Source organism: Musa acuminata, unplaced genomic scaffold (assembly GCF_036884655.1).
Source record: "Musa acuminata AAA Group cultivar baxijiao unplaced genomic scaffold, Cavendish_Baxijiao_AAA HiC_scaffold_1077, whole genome shotgun sequence".
NCBI classification, from domain to species: Eukaryota; Viridiplantae; Streptophyta; class Magnoliopsida; order Zingiberales; family Musaceae; genus Musa; species Musa acuminata.
Window position 1 is genome coordinate 1,868,635 of NW_027021291.1, and position 25,900 is coordinate 1,894,534.

At 50.4% G+C, this 25,900-nt stretch overlaps 1 protein-coding gene across 1 annotated transcript; it reads right to left on the reverse strand.

The window, feature by feature from the left end:
* Window positions 1-1,760: 1,760 nt before the first annotated feature.
* LOC135666268 (uncharacterized) lies at window positions 1,761-5,322 on the reverse strand. Its single transcript, XM_065177834.1, has 5 exons — window positions 5,221-5,322; window positions 2,644-2,725; window positions 2,539-2,554; window positions 1,982-2,060; window positions 1,761-1,880 (listed from the first exon to the last, which is right to left on the reverse strand). The coding sequence occupies exons 1-5, from the start codon at window positions 5,320-5,322 to the stop codon at window positions 1,761-1,763; spliced, it is 399 nt and encodes a 132-aa protein (XP_065033906.1).
* Window positions 5,323-25,900: the final 20,578 nt, after the last annotated feature.

The window sequence follows — 25,900 nt, forward strand, 5'->3', positions numbered from 1 at the left end:
CCACCTGAGTCGCGCTCCTCGGCTTCATCTGCCCGAAACCACTACCTCAGCGTGGATCGCTTGAGTCGTGCTCCTCGGCTGCTTATTGCCCGAGACCGCGACCTCTGCGCGGCCTGCCCACCTGAGTCGCGCTCCACGGCTTCATATGCCTGAGACCACTACCTCAGCATGGATCGCTTGAGTCGTGCTCCTCGGCAGCTTGTTGCCCGAGACCGCGACCTCTGCGAGGCTTGCCCGCCTGAGTCGCGCTCCTCAACTTCATCTTCCCGAAACCACTACCTCAGCGTGGATTGCCTGAGTTGTGCTCCTCGGCTGCTTGTTGCCCGAGACCGCGACCTATGCGCGACCTGCCCGCCTGAGTCACGCTCCTCTGCTTCATCTGCCCGAGACCACTACCTTAGTGTGGATCGCCTGAGTCGTGCTCCTCGGCTGCTTGTTGCGCGAGACCGCGACCTCTACGCGGCCTGCCCGCCTGAGTCGCGCTCCTCGGCTTCATCTGCCCGAGACCACTACCTAAGCGTGGATCGCTTGAGTCGTGCTCCTCTGCTGCTTGCTGCCCGAGACCACGACCTCTGCGTGGCTTGCCCGCCTGAGTCGCGCCCCTCGGCTGCTTGTTGCCCGAGACCGTGACCTCTGCGCGGCTTGCCCGCCTGAGTCGTGCTCCTCGGCCTCATCTGCCCGAAACCACTACCTCAGCGTGGATTGCCTGAGTAATGCTCCTCGCCTGCTTGTTGCCCGAGACCGCGACCTCTGCGCGGCTTGCCCGCTTGAGTCGCGCTCCTCGGCTTTATCTGCCCGAGCTCACTACCTCAGCGTGGATCGCCTGAGTCGTGCTCCTCGGCTTCATCTGCCCGAAACCACTACCTCAGCGTGGATCGCCTGAGTCGTGCTTCTCGGCTGCTTGTTGCCCGAGACCGCGACCTTTGCGCGGCCTGCCCGCCTGAGTCGGGCTCCTCGGCTTCATCTGCCCGAGACCACTACCTAAGCGTGGATCGCCTGAGTCGTGCTCCTCGGCTCCATGCCGCCCGAGACCACACCTGCACGGCCAGCCCGCCTGCGTCGTGCTCCTCGACTCCATGCCGCCCGAGACCACACCTGCGCAGCCAACTTGCCTGCGTCATGCTCCTCGGCTCCAAGCAGCCCGAGTCCCATCTCTGCGCAGCCTGCTTGCTCGAGCATGTACCTCGATTGCACGTCGCTCGAGACCACCGCGACACGCCTAGCCCGCCTTACTCTCTAAACTTGGGTCATACCCCAGGTAACGGATCGGCAACCGCACGATAAGAACGAATACAGAAAGCTGAAGCCATGGCTCAGACCCCCGTTATAACGACCGACGCATAGCTTCTTTCGGGGGGGGGGGAATATGATGAGGGTAAAAATGGCGATCAGTCTCAGAACAACGTCAACTGCTCCAAATGACGTCACGCGCCTCGGAACTTATCAGAACGTCGACCGAGGCACATTAACATCCTGCAAAAGCCAATTAGAAAAAAGTGAAGTTTAAGAGCGGCAGAAGTCGTGAGATTGTTAAGAAGTCCCGTTTAATTCAAAATCATATATCATGGTCTACATCGACTCAAAATATTTATCATGGTATTAAGTTTCAATTATATATTGATACGATATTTAAGCTTTTTTTCACTTAAGTTCAGTTTACGATCATTCAAACAAAAATCCTATTTATCATGTCATATCGTGACAAATCTGAATTTTAATGTCACTCTAGTGTTTAACTGGTTGACAGCGTTGCTTTTGCATTAGAGAAACCGTCGAAGAAAGGCTGCTGCTTTGAACGACATAGAAACAAGAATACCAATGCACAACTTTATGGCATCGTGTTTTGCTGCATCTAACTGTGCCCTTAATGCAAGGATTTCCTGAAAAATTTACAAAGATAAACCAAATTTAGACATACTAAACCAAAAACTACGGACAGAATTATCAGTAATTTTTTTTCTCCTTGATCCAGGAAACTTACCCTGTCGAGTTTGGTAATAAGTTCTGTGGTTTCTGCCCTTTGTTTCGCTAACTCGTCACGTAACTCGTCAAATATGCACCTAAACAATTAGAAAAAAGAAGTTAAAAGTAAAGCTACTACATTGATGCTACTGATGGTAGTCCTATTTGTTTGTTCCAGGCATAACAAAGCTGATAAAAAATGAACAAACTCAAATGAAACATTGGATCAACATTAGCACAGTGATCTAGCAACACTCAGACCAGAACGTCATGATGATAAATCAGAATTCAAATCAACATGAACTCTGGTTTTTTGTTACCTACAACAATCTAGTGGATTGTCAGTAAAAGTCAGATTTAGCACCAAGTTTAACTATTTTCTTATGCAATCGAGATCTCTTCATCTGAACTAGCATGGTTAACCTAGTTGTTAAATTAAAAAGGTGTATTTTCTGTAACAAATATGGACAATAATTCAGCCTGAGATATCACCACATATTCCATTATCAAAAAGACATTAACATCCCTTACTCTCTCTCTCTCGAGGTTTAGATCCAAGCGCTGCCCAACAGTTACCTTGTCGATTTCATATCTGTTTAAGACAGTGAGTTTAAATTAAAGAAAGAAGTATTAATCTGGATATAATTGGCTCACTAATCTGTTATATACTTCAATGCAAACCAGACCTAAGTTCACTACGCATTTTCTCGATATCAACTCGAAGTTTTTCAGTCTCTCGTTGCAGCAATGCATAGTGATGATCCTGCAATCATATGACATAAGTTAAAAAAAAAAGAGTATATAGAGTAGAATCTGAACAGAGTGCCTAATGAACTGTAAATTGACAATCTTGTTACCCTCTTGTAGTATTATAATAGATAAATCAGCTATCAGTTGATACATCACAAGACTGACTAACATGTTCACAATCCAACTGAGATGTACCTTTACTGAATGATATTAATTCCATGCTTTGATGACCAAGCTTGTTGAAACTGCTAATTTCAAATATGGCATGATAAAGTTCAACATGTTCACAAGTACTTTTAGGGTGTCTTCATCAAAAATTTCTGAAAAGTTCCTTTGGGAAGAATATTCATGGAAATGATTGCAAATGCATGCGATATGTCTAATCATAAAAGGTCTGTTAACTTCAAAATGATTATCTGATCAAATAAGTGTTTAGTAAAACAACTTCTTAACAAATATCGGTAGCAGCAAAGCTACTGACATTGGTGGAAATGGCAGTGGAAAAAATACACACTAATTGTTCAATTTTTTCAAGCTAGAAAAGTATCAGTTCTGGAAGTCTGCCATAAATTTTTCATGCATTATGCGTCATTTGCAATATTAGCAGTTCTGGAAGTCTGCCATAAAGTATCAGTTCTGGAAGTCTGCCATAAACATAGCTAGAAACACTCGTGGGTGCAATATTAGCTATACTAACAAAAAAGATGCTTGTTGATGCTACCACACAGACTTGTGATCAAATCTATCCAAACTAAATCAATAACTTAAACATAGATTGAAGTTTCTAGACTCATTTTAAACTATTCTCACAGTGGATGTACCGAAAACTCATGCCCAGTTTGTCAATTCACAATAGAAATAACTAATATATAGTGAGCATTCAATTACTTAAACTGATATGAAAAAGGTCTCCTGTGATATTTCCGGATATATGAGAATGGAAATGTAGCAAAACAAGAAAAAGTGAAGTTATAGGAATCAAATAAAGGGGAAATAGAAAACTGACATGGGCTTCCCCATTACAGACTCATTGTCTTTTCTTTTCTCCGCTCATGTTTCCGGATAGGCCATGGAAACTTGCCAACCGATTAGGAATATCAACTTCTAATCTCCGCTCATGTTGAATTTTTTGGAAGAATTGACCAGATTTAGATATTTAAAAAGTAGTTAAAATTGCCATCTTTTGAAAATGCCTAATGATAATTCTAGTGCTAACCAGAGATTCCTTTATCCCTGTATAATTTTTAGCTAATTAAAAGGTCTCTACAACTACAAGTATGCACATAATCTCTGACACTGACAGAAAAGCATTTTAACAATGACACACTACGGAAAATAAAAATAAAAAAAGTATTTCTGATGAGCCCGCTCATTTTCATCATCTATTACCTTGCTTCCAAGGATTGAAAGCATATAGTGCTATTGCCCTACTGCCCGACGTACTTCTTTGTGATACAACTGAACAATGTGTCACGGACAAACTTCGAAACAGGATGTTTGATGTAATGCTTACGTATGTCCGTGTCTTTCTATTTGTTTATGCTTTGCACAGCATATAGATGGACAACCAAAGGTTTAATAGTCTCATTTTAGTTGGGTTTGGTGGCCTCTTTAGGCTTGTAAATAAAGGTTGTGTCATGTAGACACGTGTGAGAGATTATTCGATCTGTAATTGACCATTTTACCCCTTTGTTGTGCAACTGTTCTGAGCTTATAAAGTCTATTTGTAATTTGCATTGTCTGTGAAGTGTTTTTCGGAAATGTTTGCTTGTGGATTCCGAGTGAGGCGTTTACTCTAAACCGTTTTCTCTTTTGTGGGTCCTAATGGATCATGGGAGGTGTTACGGTGAGTAACTTTTTAAGCCGTGGCCTCGGGGCCGACGCGGCTCGGTTCTAGGGCTCGGAATGTCGGGGATCTCGGGCTTAGCTCCCTCGGGGTCTCCCGGTCGGGATCGGTCATTCGAGGCGGTAGATCGGGTCGGCAGCTCCGCAGCAGCGCCAGGAAGAGGCCACTTCGTCTTCGTTCCTGCACACAGGTCGGGTCGGAAGCTCGGCTCGACCCCTCCGACGAACAAGTTAGAGGAAGATGTGGAGGGGGTTTTGGAGGACGAAATGCCTCCATACAAGTGTGGTTTGTGAGTGTGTCCTCCTCCTCTCCTAATGGATGAGAGGGTATTTATAGGGGAGTATTCTGCAGGATGCACCTCGGTCAGCGTGTTCGGCCTGGCTTTTGCAGGATGTACCTCGGTCAGCGTGTTGGACCTGGCTTTTGCAGGATATTAGTGTGCCTCGGTCAGCGTTTTGATCAATTCCGAGGTGCATGATGTCATTTGGAGCAGCTGAGACTGTTTGCCATTTTTTCCCTTAACATATTCCCCCCCGGAAAGAAGCTATGCGTCGGTCGTTGTAACGGGAGTCCGAGGCATGGCTTCAGCTTTAGGCGGGTTGGCCACGTGGGCGCGGTCCCGGGGAGCTGGAGGTCGAGGAGCACGACGCAGGCGGGTGAACCGCGCGGGTGTGTCCTGAGAGCTGGAGGTCGAGGAGCACGACGCAGGCGGGTGAACCGCGCGGGTGTGTCCTGAGAGCTGGAGGTCGAGGAACACGACGCATGCGGGAAAACCGCGCAGGTGTGTCTTGGGTGGCGTAAAATCGTCGAGCCGAGGAGCGGCCGGGTGTGTCTTGGGTGGCGTAAAGCCGAAGAGCCGAGGAGCGGCGAGGTGTGTCTTGGGTGGCGTAAAGCCGAAGGGCCGAGGAACGGCCGAGCATGTCTTGGGTGGCGTAAAGCCGAAGGGCCGAGGAACGGCCGAGCACGTCTTGGGTGGCGTAAAGCCGAAGAGCCGAGGAGCGGCCGAGCATGTCTTGGGTGGCGTAAAGCCGAAGAGCCGAGGAGCGGCCAGGTATGTCTTGGGTGGCGTAAAGCCGAAGGGCCGAGGAACGGCCGAGCATGTCTTGGGTGGCGTAAAGCCGAAGGGCCGAGGAGCGGCAAGGTATGTCTTGGGTGGCGTAAAGCCGAAGAGCACGACGCAGGCGGGCAGGCCGCGCAGGCGTGGTCTCGGGTGGCGTAAAGCCGAAGAGCCGAGGAGCACGACGCAGGCAGGCAGGCCGCGCAGGCGTGGTCTCGGGTGGCGTAAAGCCGAGGAGCACGACGCAGGCGGGCAGGCCGCGCAGGCGTGGTCTCGGGTGGCGTAAAGCCGAAGAGCCGAGGAGCACGACGCGGGCAGGCAGGCCGCGCAGGCGTGGTCTCGGGTGGCGTAAAGCCGAGGAGCACGAGGCAGGCGGGCAGGCCGCGCAGGCGTGGTCTCGGGAGGCGTAAACCGAAGAGCCGAGGAGCACGACGCAGGCGGGCAGACCGCGCAGGCGTGGTTGCGAGGGCCATGCGGCCGAGTGACACGGCGCCGGACGAGGTGATAGGCTCGGCCGAGAGACAACTTAAGCGGGGAGGTCGCGCTGAGGTGAACTCGACGGCGAAGGGCCGAGAAGCTTGGCGCAGGTAGGCTGCAGCCGAGTGACACCGCTCAGAGGGGCAGGCCGCTCTGAGGGGAGCTCGGGAGAGTGTGGCCGAGGGGTTCGGCGCAGAAGGGCCGACCGCGCAAGCGTGTCTCTGGAACATGGGGCCAAGGAACACGACGCAGGCGGGCAAGCCGCGCAGGTCTGTCTCGGGAACATGGGGCCAAGGAACACGACGCAGGCGGGCTGGGGCCGCGCAGGTGTGGTCTCGGGTGGCGTAAAGCCGAAGAGCCGAGGAGCATGACGCAGGCGGGCAGGCCGCGCAGGCGTGTTCGCGAGGGCCATGCGGCCGAGTAGCACGATGTGCGTCGGGCTGATCGCGCAGGCGTGGTCACGAGGGCCATGCAGCTGAGTAGCATGACGCAGGCCGTGGAGGTAGGCTGGGGTCGAGCGAAAACTCAGCCGGGCAAGCCGTGCTGAGGTGGACTTGACAGTGCATGGCCAAGGGGCTCGGTGCAGGAGTGTCGACCGCGCAAGCGTGTCTCGGGAACATGGGGCCAGGGAGCACGACGCAGGCGGGCAGACCGCGCAGGTCTGTCTCGGGAACATGGGGCCAAGGAACACGGCGCAGGCGGGCTGGAGCCGCGCAGGTGTGGTCTCGGGTGGCGTAAAGCCGAAGAGCCGAGGAGCACGACGCAGGCAGGTAGACCGCGCAGGCGTGGTCACGAGGGCCATGCGGCCGAGTAGCAAGACGTGCGTCGGGCTGATCGCGCAGGTGTGGTCGCGAGGGCCATGCGGACGAGTGACACGGTACAGGGGGACAGACCACGCAAGTGCGTCTCGGGCATTATGCAACCGATGAGGTCGGCTCGAGCCGAGGAGGTCTCGGACAGGCCGTGGCCGAGGAAGTCTCGGGCCGAGAGATTACTCAGGCGGGCAAGCCGCGCATGGGGCCGAGGTAGCAGGTTGCGCCGTCAGCCGAGGAGCTAGCGCGGGCTGGCCGCGCATGGGGCCGAGGCAGTAAGCTGCGCTGTCAGGCGAGCAGCTGAGGCGTGCTGTCGCGCATGGGGCCCAAGGGTCAAGGCAGCGGGCTGCATCGTCAGCCGAGCAGCTGACGCGGGCTGGCCACGCATGGGGCCGAGGAGCCGAGGCAGCGCATGAGGTCGGCTCGGGTAGGGAGTCTCGGGCCGAGAGGTTACTCAGGCGGGCAAGCTGCGCAAGGGGCCGAGGAGCCGAGGCAGCGTGCAGCGTGTTTGCTGCGCATGGTGCCGAGGGGCCGAGGCAGCGTGGTGCTGCGCACGGGGCCGAGGGGCCGAGGCAGCGGGCTGCTTGCTGCGCATGAGGCCGAGGAGCCGAGGCAGCGCATGAGGTCGGCTCGGGTAGAGGAGATCTCGGACAGGCTGTGGCCGAGGAAGTCTCGGGCCGAGAGGTTACTCAGGCGGGCAAGCTGGGGCCGAGGAGCCGAGGCGCGCGGGTTGGTCACGCGCGTGGGGCCGACGCGGGCGGGTTGGTCGCGCGCGTGGGGCCGAGGGGTCGAGGAACCGAGGCGCGCGGGGTGCCGACGCGGGCGGGCTGTTCGCGCGCGGGGTGCCGACCCGGGCGGGCTATTCGCGCGCGGGGTGCCGACCCGGGCGGGCTGGCCGCGCGTGTGTCAGCCGAGGAGCTCTCGGGCATACCGCGCAAGTGCGCCTCGGGCATTATGCGACCGAGGTGGTAGGCTCGGGCCGAGCGACAACTCAGCCGGGCAAGCCCGGCTGAGGTGAACTCGACAGCGTATGTCCGAGAAGCTCGGCGCAGGCGGGCGGACCGTGCATGGGGCCGAAGGCCGAGGCAGCGTGCAGCGTGTTGGCTGCGCATGTGGCCGAGGAGCCAAGGCCGCGGGCTGCTTGCTGCGCTTGGGGCCGAGGAAGCGTGTTGCTGCGCACGGGGCCGAGGCGCCGAGGCAGCAGGCTGCTAGCGCGGGCTGGCCGCGCATGGGACCGAGGCAGCAGGTTGCGCCGTCAGCCGAGGAGCTGAGGCAGCGTGTTGCCGCGCACGGTGCCGAGGGGCCGAGGCAGCGTATTGGCTGCGCACGGGGCCGAAGGGCCGAGCGGCGCCGAGAGGCCGAGGTAGCGTGGGGCCGAGGCAGCAAGCTGCGCTGGCTGGTCGCGCGCGTGGGACCGAGGGGTCCAGGCGCGAGGGGCCGAGGCAGCAAGCTGCGCTGGCTGGTCGCGCGCGGGGCGCCGACGCGGGCGGGCTGTTCGCGCGCGGGGTGCCGACGCGGGCGGGCTGGTCGCGCGCGTGGGACCGAGGGGTCCAGGCGCAAGGGGCCGAGGCAGCAAGCTGCGCTGGCTGGTCGCGCGCGGGGCGCCGACGCGGGCGGGCTGTTCGCGCGCGGGGTGCCGACTTGGGCGGGCTGGCCGCGCGCGTGGGGCCGAGGCAGCTCGGCGCAGGCAGAGACCAGCCCCAGAAGTCGCTGCTTCTGGTGCAGGTCGGTTGCAGCGAAGCAACCAAAGAGAAAGCTAACGTACCGTCATTCCGGGCCCTCCTTCTAGCGCCAAAATGTTACGGTGAGTAACTTTTTAAGCCGTGGCCTCGGAGCCGACGCGGCTCGGTTCTGGGGCTCGGAATGTCGGGGATCTCGGGCTTAGCTCCCTCGGGGTCTCCCGGTCGGGATCGGTCGTTCAGGGCGGTAGATCGGGTCGGCAGCTCCGCAGCAGCGCCAGGAAGAGGCCACTTCGTCTTCGTTCCTGCACACAGGTCGGGTCGGAAGCTCGGCCCGACCCCTCCGACGAACAAGTTAGAGGAAGATGTGGAGGGGGTTTTGGAGGACGAAATGCCTCCATACAAGGGTGGTTTGTGAGTGTGTCCTCCTCCTCTCCTAATGGATGAGAGGGTATTTATAGGGGAGTATTCTGCAGGATGCACCTCGGTCAGCGTGTTCGGCCTGCCTTTTGCAGGATGTACCTCGATCAGCGTGTTGGACCTCGGTCAACGTGTTCGGCCTGGCTTTTGCAGGATGTACCTCGGTCAGCGTGTTGGACCTGGCTTTTGCAGGATATTAGTGTGCCTCGGTCAGCGTTTTGATCAATTCCGAGGTGCATGATGTCATTTGGAGCAGCTGAGACTGTTTGCCATTTTTTCCCTTAACAGGAGGTTTCGGGGAGACTGACCTTTGCGGACGAACACGCAAGGGTGCCGCATGACTTAGGCAAAACTAGCTAAGTCTGTGACAGATGGTATCAGACTGGGACAAGCACCCATATAAACACCTGGCATACAAATCTGAGGGACCTATTGGGGTTGCGTTGAGGGCAGTCAGCACACGCGCGACCGTTTGGGAGAAAACGGGCATGAAGATGTAGGAAAAAGGAGTCGCTCGGAGGAGCGAGCATCTGAGACTGGCATTCGGAGGAATGGCAAACCCTTCGCGCAAGAGGCACCACGAGGACAAGCAAGCTGGGAAGAATGTGAAGCGCACAAAGGTTCGGATGGCTGAGTTCGAGCTACGGCTCAACGTTGACAACAACACTTGATGGTGCTCAAGGCAAGTGAGGCGCTTGGTAAATGATGAGACAATGCAAGGTGGAAAGAGTTGCTCAGCGATCGAAAGAGCTGTGCAAAGCTCACAGAGGTGAGAGGAATTGCTAACTCAAAGAATTCGGTGCTCATGTAAGGGCTTGCATGCGGATGATGGAATGTTCGTGGCCATCCCAAGGCGACCGAAACTCGGTGCCAAGGAGCATTGAAACTTTCTCTTCGGCATGTGAAGGATACGTCCGTGGAAGGCTAAAGTATGCAGCAAGTTCAGCATGTTGCTAGGGCTTGAGTGATGCAGCGGGGGCTGTATTGACGTAGAGTCGCAATCTAGCAAGTGCGTTTGCCGGAGGCGGAACAATGCACAGTTTGTTCAGCAAATCGGAGTAGTCTAAGGGGATGGTGGTCTCCGAAACGAAGAGAGATGTTGCTACAATATGACAGTTATTTAGGAGGGATAGATCTCGGTTATCCAGAGGGAGAATCATGTGCAACAGATCGCACATGTTGAGGAGGAGTACCTCAAAAACAACAACTCCACGAAGCTCAATGGACCGAGCGAGCGATGAGGAGTCGTTGAATGATCTCACTTAAGAGAATGCATTGGTGGATGCATTGCGAGATCAAGTGAGAGAGCCATCTAAAGCAACATAAATGAAAGCACACTTGGGAGTAGATATGATGATCAGACTCAAGGAAGGGCTGACCCGAGGAATGGTGGGCGTGAGGGCCACCATCAACTCAATGCAAAACGAGGAGCGGAGCAACTTGGGTGTAACTTGGCGAAGTACCCAAGCCGTATGAAGTGAGCTGGCATAAAAGATGGAACATGGAGCGGAGGCACAAAGCTTTCCTTGGACAGAGGTCAAGGATATGAACTCTTGCAAAGGCAAGAGTAGGATCATGTTGTTCCATGGGTCATTCATTCTGACGGAGCGGACTCATCTTGTATGGTGCCAAAGACGAAAGAAGTTTATGGGCACATGCACCTTATCTCAGAGAAGCATTTGATGGAGGAACTAAGGCAACTCAACTTGCGGAGGCGAAGTTGGGTTCAGAATGCCTTGGCATGGGGCAAGAGGATGCGGAGGCAGGTATTCTTGAAGAATATGCCATAGTGATGCCATTCAAGTTACTTGAAGGAAGCGATACGCAGTGGAGATTGTGCTTGTAGGGGCAGAGGCCCAGGATCCAGACAATGGTGCACTAATTATAGCGAAGTTGGTGGACTTCGGGAGCTACTAGGCGATGGATTGTCCTAGAGCGATGCTTCAACTAAGTGTGACCTAAGAGCGGGTGGATGAAGGTCGATTGTCAAAAGAGCGAACAAAACGAAAGTGGAGACCCTGCGATGTATTGGCAGAGGCTACACATAGAGGGTTCACAATTCAAGTTCATCCCACAATGATCAGAATGCATTGGAGATGTCACCAGGAGGCGACATGGTGCAGCGGATCGTGGTGGAAGCAGTTCGTGGCAATGCGATTCACACGACACAGTCCCGTGAGGGACTTTATCATATGGAGGTATGATCGGGAGCTACTGGGAGCTCCACTTCGGTGAACAACACGACGGTAAGAAGAGCGAGTTCCTACCTTATCGGTGCGCTACCTTAGTAGTTGTCGTTCTTGTTTCTTTAGTCCCTTCAGTAGTTCCTATACCTGTCATGTTTCTTGGATTATTTACAAGTGGTATTCAAGCTCTTATTTTTGCAACGTTAGCTGCGGCTTATATAGGTGAATCCATGGAGGGTCATCATTGACTAGCTTTCAAAATAGTCTTTTTATTATTACAAAATAGTCTTATTATTATTATTATTAAGTAAGTTTATCCCAATTCATGCGTGGTTCAAGATAATCCAATTGGTTGGGGAACATAATAACGTATTACTATATGACTTAGAGTTTTAGGAGAAAAGATGGACGGTATTACAGAATTGTAAAAAAAAAAAGAAGGGTTGGGGAGGTTATACTAGATGTATGTAATGTCTATAAGCTCAGACCCGTCTATGTTTCTAGGAATGATTCTAGAATCCGATTTAATCTAAAAAAAATACGGGTGATTTACGTTATGGAAGAAACAAATATATATGTTATATTAGAATGACATTAGATATTCATTAGTTATATAAGGCTATCCCTATCATCCTATATAACATCACTATATTACATAATTACATGCTATTACTTAATTACATACTATTACTATTTTTTATAATCATAACTTCTACTCTGTAATCATAATATAATCCTATACATAATATAAAATATAATCCTATACATAATATAATCCTATAATGATAATATAATATAATAATAATATTAATATAATAATAATATAATAATAATATAATAAATATAAGTAAATAAATATAAGTAATAAAATAAGTATTAGTTAACATTAATAATTAGTTTAATAGTTAATATTAATATAAGTATTAATATTCATATGTAAAATATCTAAGTATCAATTAAGTATTAGTTAATATAATCATTTATAATTATATTATCGATAATTATTAGTATTAATTATTACTATATATTGATATTGGTACTACTTCATACTTTTATATTACTACATATTGATATATTGATATTGATTTGTATTGGTATTAATTTGATTGATATGGATTGCAGCTCACACTGCATTTAGTCACACTCCATGAGCGGGGCCTTGCTGGAGGAACTCCGGGCGCGCTATAGCATCTCGGAGGACCATATCCTCAGTGCTCCCGAACCGGGCCAACGGGCGTATGACCCAGTCCAGAAGGGCTTCGCCTTGACCCTCGACGCCCTGGAGGCGGGCTTGCGTTTTCCTCTTCACCCCCTCATAGCATCCTGCCTGTCTCTCTGGCGGATTTCGCCATCTCAGGTGGCGCCAAACTCTTGGCGTTACCTGGTGGTATTCCTGGGGGAATGCCATTATGCCAACATCACCCCCACTCTTAACCTCTTTCTTTCCTGCTACCGCCTCTGCAGGGGTTCGTGGGGCTATTTTTTGTCAGCCCGGACGGGTTTTCGAGTCGGTGGTGCCCCTTCCAGTAACAAGGGATGGAATGGGAGGTTTTTTTATGTCAGCCGTGCGCAGGACTGGGGTTTCGAGGTTCGGTGGTCCGCGAGGGCGATCGATAACACCACCCCATGTTTGGGCGAGGCAGAGCGCCAAGCTCTGGTGAGGCTCAAGGAGATTCTCCCTAGGTCGCAGGCCATCCGTACCATGACCGAGCAATGGCTGGTCGAGGCGGGCCTCAGCCCGACGCCTATGGGTATGTTTGGTTACGTTTTGTCCGGGCGTTTTGCGTGGTTGGCTCCGGGTACTAACTTCTTTTGTTTTTCGTAGATATGGTGAACCTGCGCTCGCTCCTGGGGGGTCAGGGTTCGGAGCCCCCCCTTCCAGCTTCGCCAACCGATCCGCAACCTCCTACTCCCGCTCCGTTGACCGACCCGCTACCCGGCTCGGCGGGCGCCCCGCTGGAGGTCGAGGCTGGGCGCCCTTCGAAGAAGGCGAAGACAACCCCGTCGAAGGGGCCCGAGGCGAGCTCTCATCGTGGAGGGGCAGTCCCCAGTCGTCGGATGGCCGGGAAGGGTCTTCGCTCTGTCTCCGTGCGCGACCTCTGCCGGCTTCCTGCTAGAGACGGGGAGCCGTACCTGACGCGGCTAGCGAGCGAGATCCTACCCGGTGAGCTCAGCGACCCTCTAGTTCCCCGCTGGGAGGGTTTGTCCCGAGGGTCTAAGGTGTGGGCCGGAGGGGATCCCTCCGCGACGTTCCTCCGAGGCGCGCTCCATCCCGATATGGCTCGGGACTTGTATGTCCTGCCCTCGGAGGCGTTGCTCAACAAGTCGGCCCAGTCACTGACCTGGGTAAGCGTGCTCCTGCTTTGCCGATTCATTTGTCCGATGCCGGCCTCCTTGACCTGTTTCCTTCTATGCAGGGTCTCCACTACGCGGTGGCCCTGATGGACAGGGTGCGCGACGCCGGCCGGGTCATCGGGGGCCTGGCCAGCCGCAACGCTGAACTCGTCCTGCCAGGTTGAAGAGGTTCGAGCCGAAGCTGGTCCAGAGGCCGTGGTGGCTGCCGAGCAGCGTGCGTTGGACCTGGAGGCGGAGGCGGCGTGCCTCCGGTCGGGGCTCGAGGCCTCTAAGAAGGCGAATGAGGGACTCCAGAAGACAATAAGGGTGGAGCGGACTGAGCTCCGCCTGGTGAAGACGGAGGCGAGCGCCCTCAGCAAAAAGCTGGAGGAAGCGAAGGTTGAGGCGAAGACGGCCTCGGAGGCGTTGGCGGAGGAGGCCCGTCTCCGACCCGCGAGGGACAAGGAGCTCCTCGAGGCCTACAAGAGGTCGGAGGGGTTCGAGCTCGGGCTGACGCGGACGGGGCGGGTATCCTTTGAATATGGATACCGTATCGCTACGTCCCGTTTCTGTGCTCGTCACCCGGGTCTCGAGGTGGAGGAGGACCCTTTTACCCCTCACCCCGAGGACCGGGGGGTGGATATGTTAGGATCGAGAGCACTAAGAGGGGGGGGGGGTGAATTAGTGCAGCGGATATCTTTCTGTGATTAAAAACGAAAGCTGCGTTTGTTCGATAAAAACGATTTCGATGTAAAAGCTGATTCTAAGATTACTTAAGATCAAGCGCAGTTTACGTCTAAACACAGTTTACGTTTAAACTCAGTTTGCGTCTAAATACAGTTTGCGTATAAACGCAGTTTTGTGTCTAAACGTAGTTTTACGTCTAAACGCAGTTTTACGTCTAAACTCAGTTTACGTCTAAACGCAGTTTTACGTCTAAACGCAGTTTGCGTTTAAAAGTAGTTTTACGTCTAAAACACAGTTTTACACAGTTTACGTCTAAACGCAGTTTTACGTCTAAACGCAGTTTGCGTCTAAACGCAGTTTTACGTTTAACGCAGTTTGCGTCTAAAAGTAGTTTTACGTCTAAAACACAGTTTTACGTTTAAACACAGTTTCAAAGAGATCTGATTTTAGAAACTCGTTCGTAAAAGCGCAGAAGACAGTTTTGCAGAATCAAAACGTAAATGTAAATTGATCGTACGAAAAACAGAGATTTACGTCTGAATGCAGATTCGAAAAGATCAGCACTTAGAACTTGTTCGTAAAGGCGCAGAGAGCAGTAGTTATGTAGGAGGTTTGCAGCAATGATAAGGAACTCAAAAATAAACGCAAACCAGAGATTTAGAGTGGTTCGGTCAGTCTTGACCTACTCCACTTTTGGCTTCCTCTACCGACGAGGTCACCGACGTCAACTAGCTGCCTTCCTTCAATGGGCGAAGGCCAACTGCCCTTTTACAGTTTCACTCCTTTTGACGGGCTCAGGAGACAACCCTTACAGATCCTTTCTCTCCTCTCTTTACAACTCAAGACTTGAAGAACAGAAAGAGGAGAACTTTTGGACTTTACACAAGTTTGAGCTCTTAGAATCACAGAAAAGATCAAGAATTCGTAGTGGATCTATATGCTTTCTGTGCTGAATGGGTGGGGTATTTATAGGCCCCAACCCAGTTCAAACTTCGAGCTCAAACCGATCAAATCCCGGAATTCCGGGATCAGGCGGTTGCACCTCTTGACTGGAGAGGTTGCACCACCTGGCAGAGCTCGAAGTCTGAGCTCAGGCGGTTGCACCTCTTGACTGGAGAGGTTGCACCGCCTGGCAGAGCTTGAAGACTGAGCCCAGGCGGATGCACCTTCTCTGTCAGGGGTGGTTGCACCTCTCTGCCAGAGCTCGAAGACTGAGCTCAGGCGGTGCATCTCCTGATCAGAGAGGTTTCACCTCTCTGCCAGAGGTGGTTGCACCTCTCTACCATAGGTGGTTGCACCTCTCTGCCAGAGCTCGAAGACCGAGCTCAGGCGGTGCATCTCCTGGCCAGAGAGGTTGCACCTCTCTTCCAGAGCTCGAAGACCGAGCTCGGTGATTGCATCACCTAGCAGAGCTCGAAACTTGAGCTCTGGCGGTGCTACCTCTTGACAGAGGAGGTTGCACCGCCCAGTCTCGTTTGGAGACTAAGTCCTGGGCGGTTGCACCTCTTGGCTGGAGCGGTTGCACCGCCCAGTCTCGTTTGGAGACTAAGCCCTGGGCGGTTGCACCTCTTGGCTGGAGCGGTTGCACCGCCCAGTCTCGCTGGGAGACTTAGCCTGGGCGGTGCTACCTCCCTGCCTGGGCGGTTGCACCTCCCACAGCTTCTTGGGTCCGAATGGGTTGAACCATTCGACCCAACATGAGTTCTTCAGGGGCCCAATTGCCCCAGGATTAAGCTAATGGGATCACCTCCCATTTCTAACTTAATCACCGTGCTAACTACGATTAAATTTAAGACAATTTCTGCAGCTTTGCTTCGGTACGTCAATCGCTTCTTCCGGCGAGTTTCCGGCGAACTTCCGTCGATCATCCGATGAACCCTCGGTGATGCTTCTGCGGACTTCCGGCAAACTCCTGGACTTTGCGACGATCCACTTGGCGAGTTCCAACGAGCTTCGCTTGGCAAGCTTCCGGACTTCTCGGATCTGTTCTCGCAGAACCTCCGACGACCGTCCGAACTTCCGTCGAACTCTCAAACTCCCAACGTGATCATGATCTTGACTCTGGAGCAACTCCTGCTGCTTGTCTATCTTTCATCGTAGTTAATCCTGCACACTTATCTCAACACACAGATTAAACAACAAATGACAATTGACTTCATCATCAAAATCCAAGATTCAACAGGATATGCCCGAGGAAGTCCCCTTCGACGATCGCCTAGAGGTCCCCCAAAAATAAAGGGTTTTTGAATTTGTTTTTGTTGGTCGGGTTTTGTAAGTCGGGTCCTGTATTTTGGTTTGCTGTCTTCAATAAAAGGAAAGACTTTTCTCCATCCGCTTTATTGTTCCCTTCTTCGTTTCCTAGGCAAAAGCTTCTTCCTTCGGGAGAGAGTTCTTCTTCTTTAAACGGAAAAGGTTTCTTCGTTTCAGACGAAAAACTTCTTAAGGTTTCCGACGTTCCAGGTTCTCGGCAAAGGAGAACTGTCCATCGACGTGAGGTGGTAAGCACCCAGTCGGACTACCTTGATGACCCGATAAGGTCCCTCCCACTTGGGGGCCAGCTTTCCCCTTGCTCGGGTCGGGTCGCTAACCTCGACCCTTCGTAGGACTAGATCGCCTAACTTGATCGGTCGGGGTCATACCTTTTTATTGTAGACCCTCGCAACGGCTCTCTGGTAAGAGAGGGCTTTCAGGTGCGCGTCAGCGCGTCGCTCCTCGAGCACGTCGAGGCTGGCACGAAGTCCTTCGTTCGAGACTTCCTCGTCATAGCTCTTTGTCCGAAGGGTGGCGACAGCCATCTCGGGTGGTAAGACGGCTTCGGTCCCGAACGTCAAACTGTACGGGGATTCTCTGGTCGCGGCCTTAGGAGTGGTGCGCAGTGACCATAGTACGCTGGGGAGCTCGTCTATCCAGGCCGACCGGGCTGCGGACACTCTTCTTTTGAGTCCGTCCAAGATGGATCGGTTGGTTACCTCTGCCAGCCCATTCGTTTGGGGTTGAGCCACGGAGCTGAACCTCAGTTGAATGCCATGATTGGCGCAGAATTCCTGGAACCTTCTGCCGGCGAACTGAGGTCTGTTGTCCGTGATAATGGCCTTGGGCAACCCGAACCGAGTTACCAGGTTCTTCCACACGAACTTCTCCATTTGATGTTCCGTGATCGTCGCCAGCGGCTCAGCCTCAACCCACTTTGTGAAGTAGTCCACTCCTATAATTATGTACTTCCGCTGTCCAAAAGCCGGTGGGAAAGGTCCGAGGAGGTCCAAACCCCACTGCGCAAATGGCCATGCGCAGTCGATGGGGCTGAGCGGGACCGCGAGTTGTCGGGGAGTGCGGGCGTGCTGTTGGCACGAGCTGCACCGCTGTACGTAAGCTTTCGCGTCCCGGCACATGGTCGGCTAGTAGTAGCCTTGGCGAAGTATTTTGTGCGCCAAGGTTCGCCCGCCGATGTGCTCGCCGCAAACCCTTTCGTGGGTTTCGGCTAGGACCGCCTGGGCTTCGTCAGGCTCCAAGCATCGCAGGAGGGGATAGGTGAAGGACCGTTTGTAAAGTCGGCCGCTCTCCTCGGTGTACCATACGTGTGTGCGACGCAGGCGCCGAGTCGCGGCTTCGTCGAGGGGAAGGGTTCCGTCCCGCTTGAAGCGTAGTAGCTCCTGCACCCACATGATCGGGGCGTTGCCTGAGGCCGTAGTCGCCACTTCAATGGCGCGAGCAGGGAGCTCCTCAACCTCTGGCCGTGCCTTGGAGGTCGGTTTTGACACCAGCTTAGCTAGGACATCGGCTCGTTCGTTTTTCTTCCTCGGAACATTGGATAAGGTAAAGTAGCGAAACTTTGGGGGTCAGGTCCCTTACCCATGCCAGGTATTTCGCCATGGTCGCGTCCCGAGCTCTGTATCCGCCATTGAGCTGCTCGGCCACAAGTTGTGAGTCGATGAGGACGCGTATCACGGCCACCTGCATTTCGAGGGCCAGCCTTAGTCCCGCTAAGAGTGCCTCGTACTCCGCCTCGTTGTTGGTGGCTTTGAACCCGAAGCGAAGGGATCGCTCGAACGAGCGTCCGTCAGGGGCGAGGAGGACCAGCCCTGTGCCTGCGCCCTTTGAGTTGGTCGAGCCGTCGACGTGTAGGGTCCAAGCTTCGGGGGCCCGCTTGAGATCTTATGTCATGTTCGCCGAGCTCCACCGCCCATTTGAGGAGCCGTCCCGCAACATCAAATTTCGTTAAGACCTGTTGAAGGGGTTGGTCGGTGACGACCTCCACCGGGTGTTCTTGGAAGTAGGGGCGCAACTTCCGAGCTGAGAGCACTAGGGCAAGCGCGAGCTTCTCTATCGGCGGGTAACGCTCCTCAGGTCCACTCAGGACGTGGCTGACGTAGTAGATCGGGAGTTGTTGGCCGGAGCTTTCCTTGACCAGGACAAAGCTGACCGCATGCTGGGAAGCCGCCAAGTAGAGGCCCAGCCTCTCGCCCGGAGAGACGGAGGCGAGCCGGGGAAGGCTGGCCAAGTGCTGTTTCATTTGTTTGAAAGCCTCCTCGCATTTTGATGTCCACTGGAAGTTCTTCGGGCTTTTGAGCGCTTTGAAGAACGGGAGGCAGCGATCGCCCAATCGGGCGAGGAAGCGAGACAGGGCGACAAGTCTCCCGTTAAGTCGCTGTAGGTCTTTGACCATCCGGGGAGACTGCATATTGATTATCGCTTGAACCTTCTCCAGGTTGGCATCGATTCCTCTCTCGTGCACAATGAATCCAAGGAACTTCCCGGAGGGGACGCCGAAGGCGCACTTCGCGGGGTTGAGCCGCATGCCGAACTTGCGTAGCGTGGAGAAGGCCTCGGCTAGGTCGGCGAGGTGTGCTCCGGCCTCCTGGCTCTTCACGATCATGTCGTCCATGTAGACTTCCATGTTCCTTCCGATTTGATGGGCGAACATCTTGTTTACCGTCCTCTGGTATGTGGCCCCGGCATTTTTTAACCCGAACGGCATGACTTTGTAGAAGTACACGCCTCGATCGGTGAGGAAGCCTGTGTGCTCTCTGTCGCCGGGTGCCATCCTGATCTGGTTATACCCTGAGTAGGCATCCATGAAAGAGAGTCGCGCGTGATCGGCTGTTGCGTCGATGACACGGGAGTGTCTAATTTACTACAATCTGATTAATGAGCCTTGATTATGATCTAGTATCTTTTTTTCAGTCAATAATGATGCCTCATAATCTTTATCTCAGCACACTCAAATATGACAGCTCATCAGCATATTCTCTGCACAAAGTTAAAGCTGTTTGAAGGTGCTTTTCTTCAAGACAAAGGAATGCATTAAAGGAGTTGGTTGGCAGCTGTGAACATTTCTTCATTACCAATGAGTGCATTAAAATAGTTAGTTAGTAGCTGTAAACACTTAATTTCGAAATTTCCTATGCATGAAGGGTTGTTTCATGCACCAGTATTTATTTTGGTGTTTAGAACTTAGAAAGGAGTTTAGAAACTGATGATATCTGGGCAGAAGCTCTTAGAGAACCCCTTAAACTCTGTATCTCTTGGCTGCGTCCTTGAGTGGTGAGTCTTTTATTTTCTAGTTCTGTATCCTCGTTTAATTTCCGTTGGGTGGTGAACTTTCTGTATCCCATTGCGATTTTAAACTTGGTGGTGAGCAACTTTTTCTCTCTGAACGAATTTTCCATCGGTATTATTTGGAAATCCATTCTGTATTTTTACCCTCCCCGGTATCAGATTGGTATCAGAGCTAAAGGCTAGAGATCATGGCAAGGCGGAATGGAAAAGGTGTAGTTGGTGAAGGTAGCGACCATGGAGATGACGCTGAGTCGTTGAGGCTGCAGCTACAAAAATTGCTGCATAGCCTACAAGAAAAAAATGAAATAATCGACGAACTTCAATGTAGACACAACAAGCATGAAAATGACACTCGAGAGTTTACTTCTGATGATGAAACACCTTATCTTCCAAGGGAGTCAAGAAGATGTCGGAGAAGAAATGAAGTCCAAGACGAGTGGCAGAATAAATATAATCCTAGATTTGATATTCCAGAATTTGAAGGAAAAATAAATGTTGATGACTTTATCGATTGGCTTAATACAGTAGAAAGAATCTTCGATTTTCATGAACCACCAGAACAAAAGAAGGTCAAACTTGTGGCACTCAAACTCAGGCGGAATGCATCTTTTTGGTGGGAAAATCTGAAGAAACAAAGAGAACGTGAGGGGAAGAGTAAGATCGTTACATGGGAGAAAATGAAAAGGGAGCTAAAGAGAAAATATTTACCTGATAATTATAGACAAGAGATCTTTCTCAAAATACATGATTTCAAGCAAAAAGATCTTAGTGTGGAGGAGTACACTGCAGAATTTGATAATTTGATGTTAAAAGGAGAGCTTGTGGAACCGGAAGAGCAAACAATTGCAAGATACTTAGGAGGTCTGAAGTATGAGATTGCTAAAGTTGTTCAGTTACAGCCATATTGGTCTTTAAATGATGTGAGCAAGCTGGCATTAAAAGTTGAAAAGCAACAGAAGTTTGAAAAGAGTTTTCGGTATGGATCAAAAGAAGGCTACACAAAAGGAGGAAGTTCTAAGCCTACTGTCCAAAGCAAGGTGATATCGAAGGTGCAAGAAAAGGGTGAAGAGTCTGCTAGCAACAAAAAAACACCTAATTCTTCTACCCCAAGTGGCCGAAAATGCTTCAAATGTCATGGTTTTGGGCATATTGCTTCGGATTGTCCAAATAGGAGGATTGTAACTTTGGTTGAAGATCATAGTGATGGAGGCGAAGATGAAGCTGACGATGAACCAAAATACGATGATGATGAGGAAGAGATTACTTATGCTGATCATGGTTTGTCTATTGTATTGCAACGTAGTTTACAAGTGTCATATGTGGCCGACGATGAAAGTTGGGTGAGAAAAAATGTGTTTCACACTAAATGCACTTCTCTTGGCAAGGTGTGCTTGGTAATCATCGACAGTGGTAGTTTTGAGAACGTGGTTTCTTTGGAGATGGTGCAGAAGCTGAAGTTGGATACGATCCCTCATCCACATCCATACCAATTATGTTGGTTGCAAAAAGGAAATGACATCAAGGTAACTAAAAGATGTTTAGTTTCATTTTCTATTGGCAAGTATTATAAAGATAAAGTGTGGTGTGATGTTGCCCCTATGGATGCTTGTCATTTACTATTGGGAAGACCATGGCATTATGATAGAAGAGTGTTGTATGATGGATATAAACATACTTATTCTTTTAAAGTGAATGAAATGAAGATTATCTTAGCTCCATTACAACCTTCTGAAATCAGTGCGCCAAAGAAGGAAGTTAGTGCTTTTATTTCTTATAGAGAATGCAGATATGAATTGGACAAGGGTGGTCATGTTTTGGCCCTAATGGTAGTAGAGGAGAACGAACAACATAAGGAGACACCGAAAATCATGCAACCAATCCTAGAAGAATTTCAAGATGTTATACCGGAAGAGATTCCACATGGCCTTCCACCTTTGAGAGACATTCAACATCACATTGATCTTATTCCGGGAGCTGTTCTACCTAATAAGGCTGCATACAGAATGAGTCCTAAAGAACATGAAGAACTTCAAAGGCAAGTTGATGAATTAGTGAAAAAGGGGTTAATTCGGGAGAGCATGAGTCCTTGTGCAGTTCCAGCCTTGTTGGTGCCTAAGAAAGATGGTTCTTGGAGAATGTGCGTGGACAGTCGAACCATCAACAAAATCACAGTAGACTATCGCTTTCCCATTCCAAGGTTAGATGATTTACTTGATCAATTGTGTGGTGCTTATATTTTCTCTAAAATTGATTTGAGGAGTGGCTATCACCAAATAAGAATAAGGCCCGGAGATGAGTGGAAAACAGCGTTTAAAACTAGAGAAGGCTTATATGAATGGTTGGTTATGCCATTTGGACTATCTAATGCTCCTAGCACATTCATGAGATTTATGAATCACATACTTAAGCCATGCATTGGAATATTTGTTGTAGTTTATTTTGACGATATATTGGTGTACAGCAAAAGTGAAGAGGAGCATATGAGTCATCTGAAAGAGATCTTTCTTATTTTGAGGCAGCAAAAACTTTATGCTAATCTAAAGAAATGTGATTTCTTTACTTCTAGTGTGGTGTTTTTGGGGTATGTTGTTTCAAAAGACGGAATCATGATGGATCAAAGTAAAGTTGAAGCTATTCTCAACTGGCCAACACCTGCTTCATTACATGATGTGAGGAGTTTCCATGGCTTAACATCTTTTTATAGAAGATTTATCAAGGGTTTCAGCTCTATTGTCGCTCCAATCACCGAATGTTTGAAATGTGATAAGTTCAAATGGACTAGTGAGGCTAACGATGCTTTTGAGCTTTTGAAAAGAAAAGTTACTGAAGCTCCTATCTTAGTTCTACCAAATTTTGATAATGTGTTTGAAGTTGAATGTGATGCATCTAATGTGGGAATTGGTGCTGTTTTGAGTCAAGACGGAAAGCCCATTGCATATTTTAGTGAAAAGCTGAATGATACAAGAAAGAAATACTCTACTTATGATAAGGAGTTTTATGCGATTTATCGAGCTTTGTCTCATTGGAGTCAATATCTTCTTGCCAAGCCATTTGTTCTATATTCTGATCATGAGGCATTAAAGTTCATTAATCACCAGCACAAGCTAAACAAGAGGCATGCAGCTTGGGTAGAGTTTTTACAATCTTACAACTTTACAATCAAGCACAAATCTGGTGTTCAAAATGTAGTTGCTGATGCATTGAGCAGAAAACATGTAGAGTTTAATGCAGGAGATTTGGTCTGGATTCATCTAAGGAAGGAGAGGTTTCCACCGGGCAAATTTGGAAAATTGAAACCAAAGGCTGATGGTCCATTCAAGGTACTTAAGAGAATTGGCAGAAATGCTTATGAGATAGAGCTACCTGAAGATTACGGAGTTTCCCCAACATTTAATGTGGCTGATTTGAGTCCTTTTTATAATCATATTGATGAATCAAACGAAGACTTAAGGACAAGTCTCATTCAACCGGGGGAGATTGACACGGGAGTGTCTAATTTACTACAATCTGATTAATGAGCCTTGATTATGATCTAGTATCTTTTTTTCAGTCAATAATGATGCCTCATAATCTTTATCTCAGCACACTCAAATATGACAGCTCATCAGCATATTCTCTGCACAAAGTTAAAGCTGTTTGAAGGTGCTTTTCTTCAAGACAAAGGAATGCATTAAAGGAGTTGGTTGGCAGCTGTGAACATTTCTTCATTACCAATGAGTGCATTAAAATAGTTAGTTAGTAGCTGTAAACACTTAATTTCGAAATTTCCTATGCATGAAGGGTTGTTTCATGCACCAGTATTTATTTTGGTGTTTAGAACTTAGAAAGGAGTTTAGAAACTAATGATATCTGGGCAGAAGCTCTTAGAGAACCCCTTAAACTCTGTATCTCTTGGCTGCGTCCTTGAGTGGTGAGTCTTTTATTTTCTAGTTCTGTATCCTCGTTTAATTTCCGTTGGGTGGTGAACTTTCTGTATCCCATTGCGATTTTAAACTTGGTGGTGAGCAACTTTTTCTCTCTGAACGAATTTTCCATTGGTATTATTTGGAAATCCATTCTGTATTTTTACCCTCCCCGGTATCAGTCGACCAGCTGGTCGATCTTTGGGAGGGGGTAGCAGTCTTTAGGGCATGCATCGTTGAGACTGGTGTAGTCAACACACATCCTCCAGCTTCCATTGTGTTTCTTCATGAGGACTACATTGGACAGCCACTGAGGATATTTGGCTTCTTCTATGAAGCCCGCGGCCAGGAGCCGGTCCACCTCCTCTTGTATCGCACGTTGTCGATCAGGGGCCTGGCGCCGGGCCTTTTGTTTCACCGGGCGGGCGTCAGGTGGGATGTTGAGATGGTGCTCTACGACCTCAGGGTCGACGCCCTGTTAGGATCGAGAGCACTAAGAGGGGGGGGGGTGAATTAGTGCAGCGGAAATCTTACAGCGATTAAAAACCAAAAGCTGCGTTCGTTCAATGAAAACTATTATGATGCAAAAGCTAATTCTCAGTTTGTATCTAAGTGCAGTTTGCGTCTAAGCGCAGTTTGCGTCTAAACACAGTTTGCGTCTAAGCGCAGTTTGCGTCTAAGCGCAGTTTGTGTCTAAACTCAGATTTACGTCTAAACGCAATTTTACGTCTAAACGCAGATTTACGTCTAAACGCAGTTTTACGTCTAAACGCAGATTTACGTCTAAACTCAGATTTACGTCTAAACTTTGAAACTCGTTTGTATACTCGCAGAAGACAGTATGCAGTTGAAATCAAGACGTAAACGTGAACTGAGAACTAATGATTGTGAGAGGAAAGCCGATTTACGTCTAAATGCAGTTTTACGTCTGAATGTTGAAACTCGTTCGTAAAATTGTAGAGGACAGTTTGCAGTTATCAATAGGATCAAAATGTAAGTGTAAACTGCAAAAAAACTCTTTCGTAAAAGCACGGAAGACAGTTCTGCAGAATCAAACGTAAACGTAAACTGTAATGTACGAAAATACGAATTTACGTCTGAATGCAGATTCGGAAGAACAACACTTAGAACTTGTTCGTGAAAGCGCAGAGAGCAGTAGTATTGAAGGAGGTTTGCAGTAATGATAAAGTGCTCAAAGATAAACGCAAACCAGAGATTTAGAGTGGTTCGGTCAGCCTTGACCTACTCCACTTTTGGCTTCCTCCACCGACGAGGTTGCCGACGTCAACTAGCTGCCTTCCTTCAATGGGCGAAGGCCAAACTGCCCTTTTACAGTTTCTCTCCTTTTGACGGGCTCAGGAGACAACCTTTACAGACCTTTCTCTCCTCACTTTACAACTGAAAACTTGAAGAACAGAAGGAGGAGACTTAAAGGCTTTACAACACTTTTGAGCTCTTAGAATCACAGAAAAGATCAAGATTTCGGTGTTGGTCTGTGTCTTTTCAGTGCTGAATGGGTGGGGTATTTATAGGCCCCAACCCAATTCAAATTTCGAGCTCAAAACGATCAAATCCCGGAATTCCGGGATCAGGCGGTTGCACCTCTTGACTGGAGAGGTGGCACCGCCTGGCAGAGCTCGAAGTCTGAGCTCAGGCGGTTGCACCTCTCGACTGGAGAGGTGGCACCGCCTGGCAGAGCTCGAAGACTGAGCTCGGACGGTTCCACCTTCTCTGTCAGGGGTGGTTGCACCTTCCTGCCAGAGCTCGAAGACCGAGCTCAGGCGGTGCATCTCCTGACCAGAGAAGTTTCTCTTCTCTGCCAGAGGTGATCGCACCTTTCTGCCAGAGGTGGTTGCACCTCTCTGCCAGAGGTGGTAGCACCACTCTGCCAGAGCTCGAAGACCGAGCTTAGGCTGTGCATCTCCTGGCCAGAGAGGTTGCAGCTCTCTGCTAGAGCTCGAAGACCGAGCTCGGTGGTTGCATCGCCTGCCAAAGCTCGGAACTTGAGCTCTAGCGGTGCTACCTCTCGACAGAGGAGGTTGCACCGCCCAGTCTCGCTTGGAGACTTACCCCTGGGCGGTTGCACCTCTTAGCTGGGGCGGTTGCACCGCCCAGTCTCGCTGGGAGACTTAGCCTGGGCGGTGGCACCTCCCTGCCTGGGCGGTTGCACCTCCCACAGCTACTTGGGTTCGAATGGGTTGAACCATTCGACCCAACTTGAGTTCTTCAGGG

Bases quoted from the DNA above. Each gene is read 5' to 3' on its own strand.
- LOC135666268 (XM_065177834.1), bottom strand. From the start codon at position 5,322: ATGCGTCGTGTTCCTCGACCTCCAGCTCTCAGGACACACCCGCGCGGT. The intron at 2,726-5,220 runs GTTCACCCGCCT...ATATGATTGCAG, and splicing joins TCTCAGGACACACCCGCGCG to GATCATCACTATGCATTGCT. The intron at 1,881-1,981 runs GTAAGTTTCCTG...TAAATTTTTCAG, and splicing joins TTATTACCAAACTCGACAGG to GAAATCCTTGCATTAAGGGC.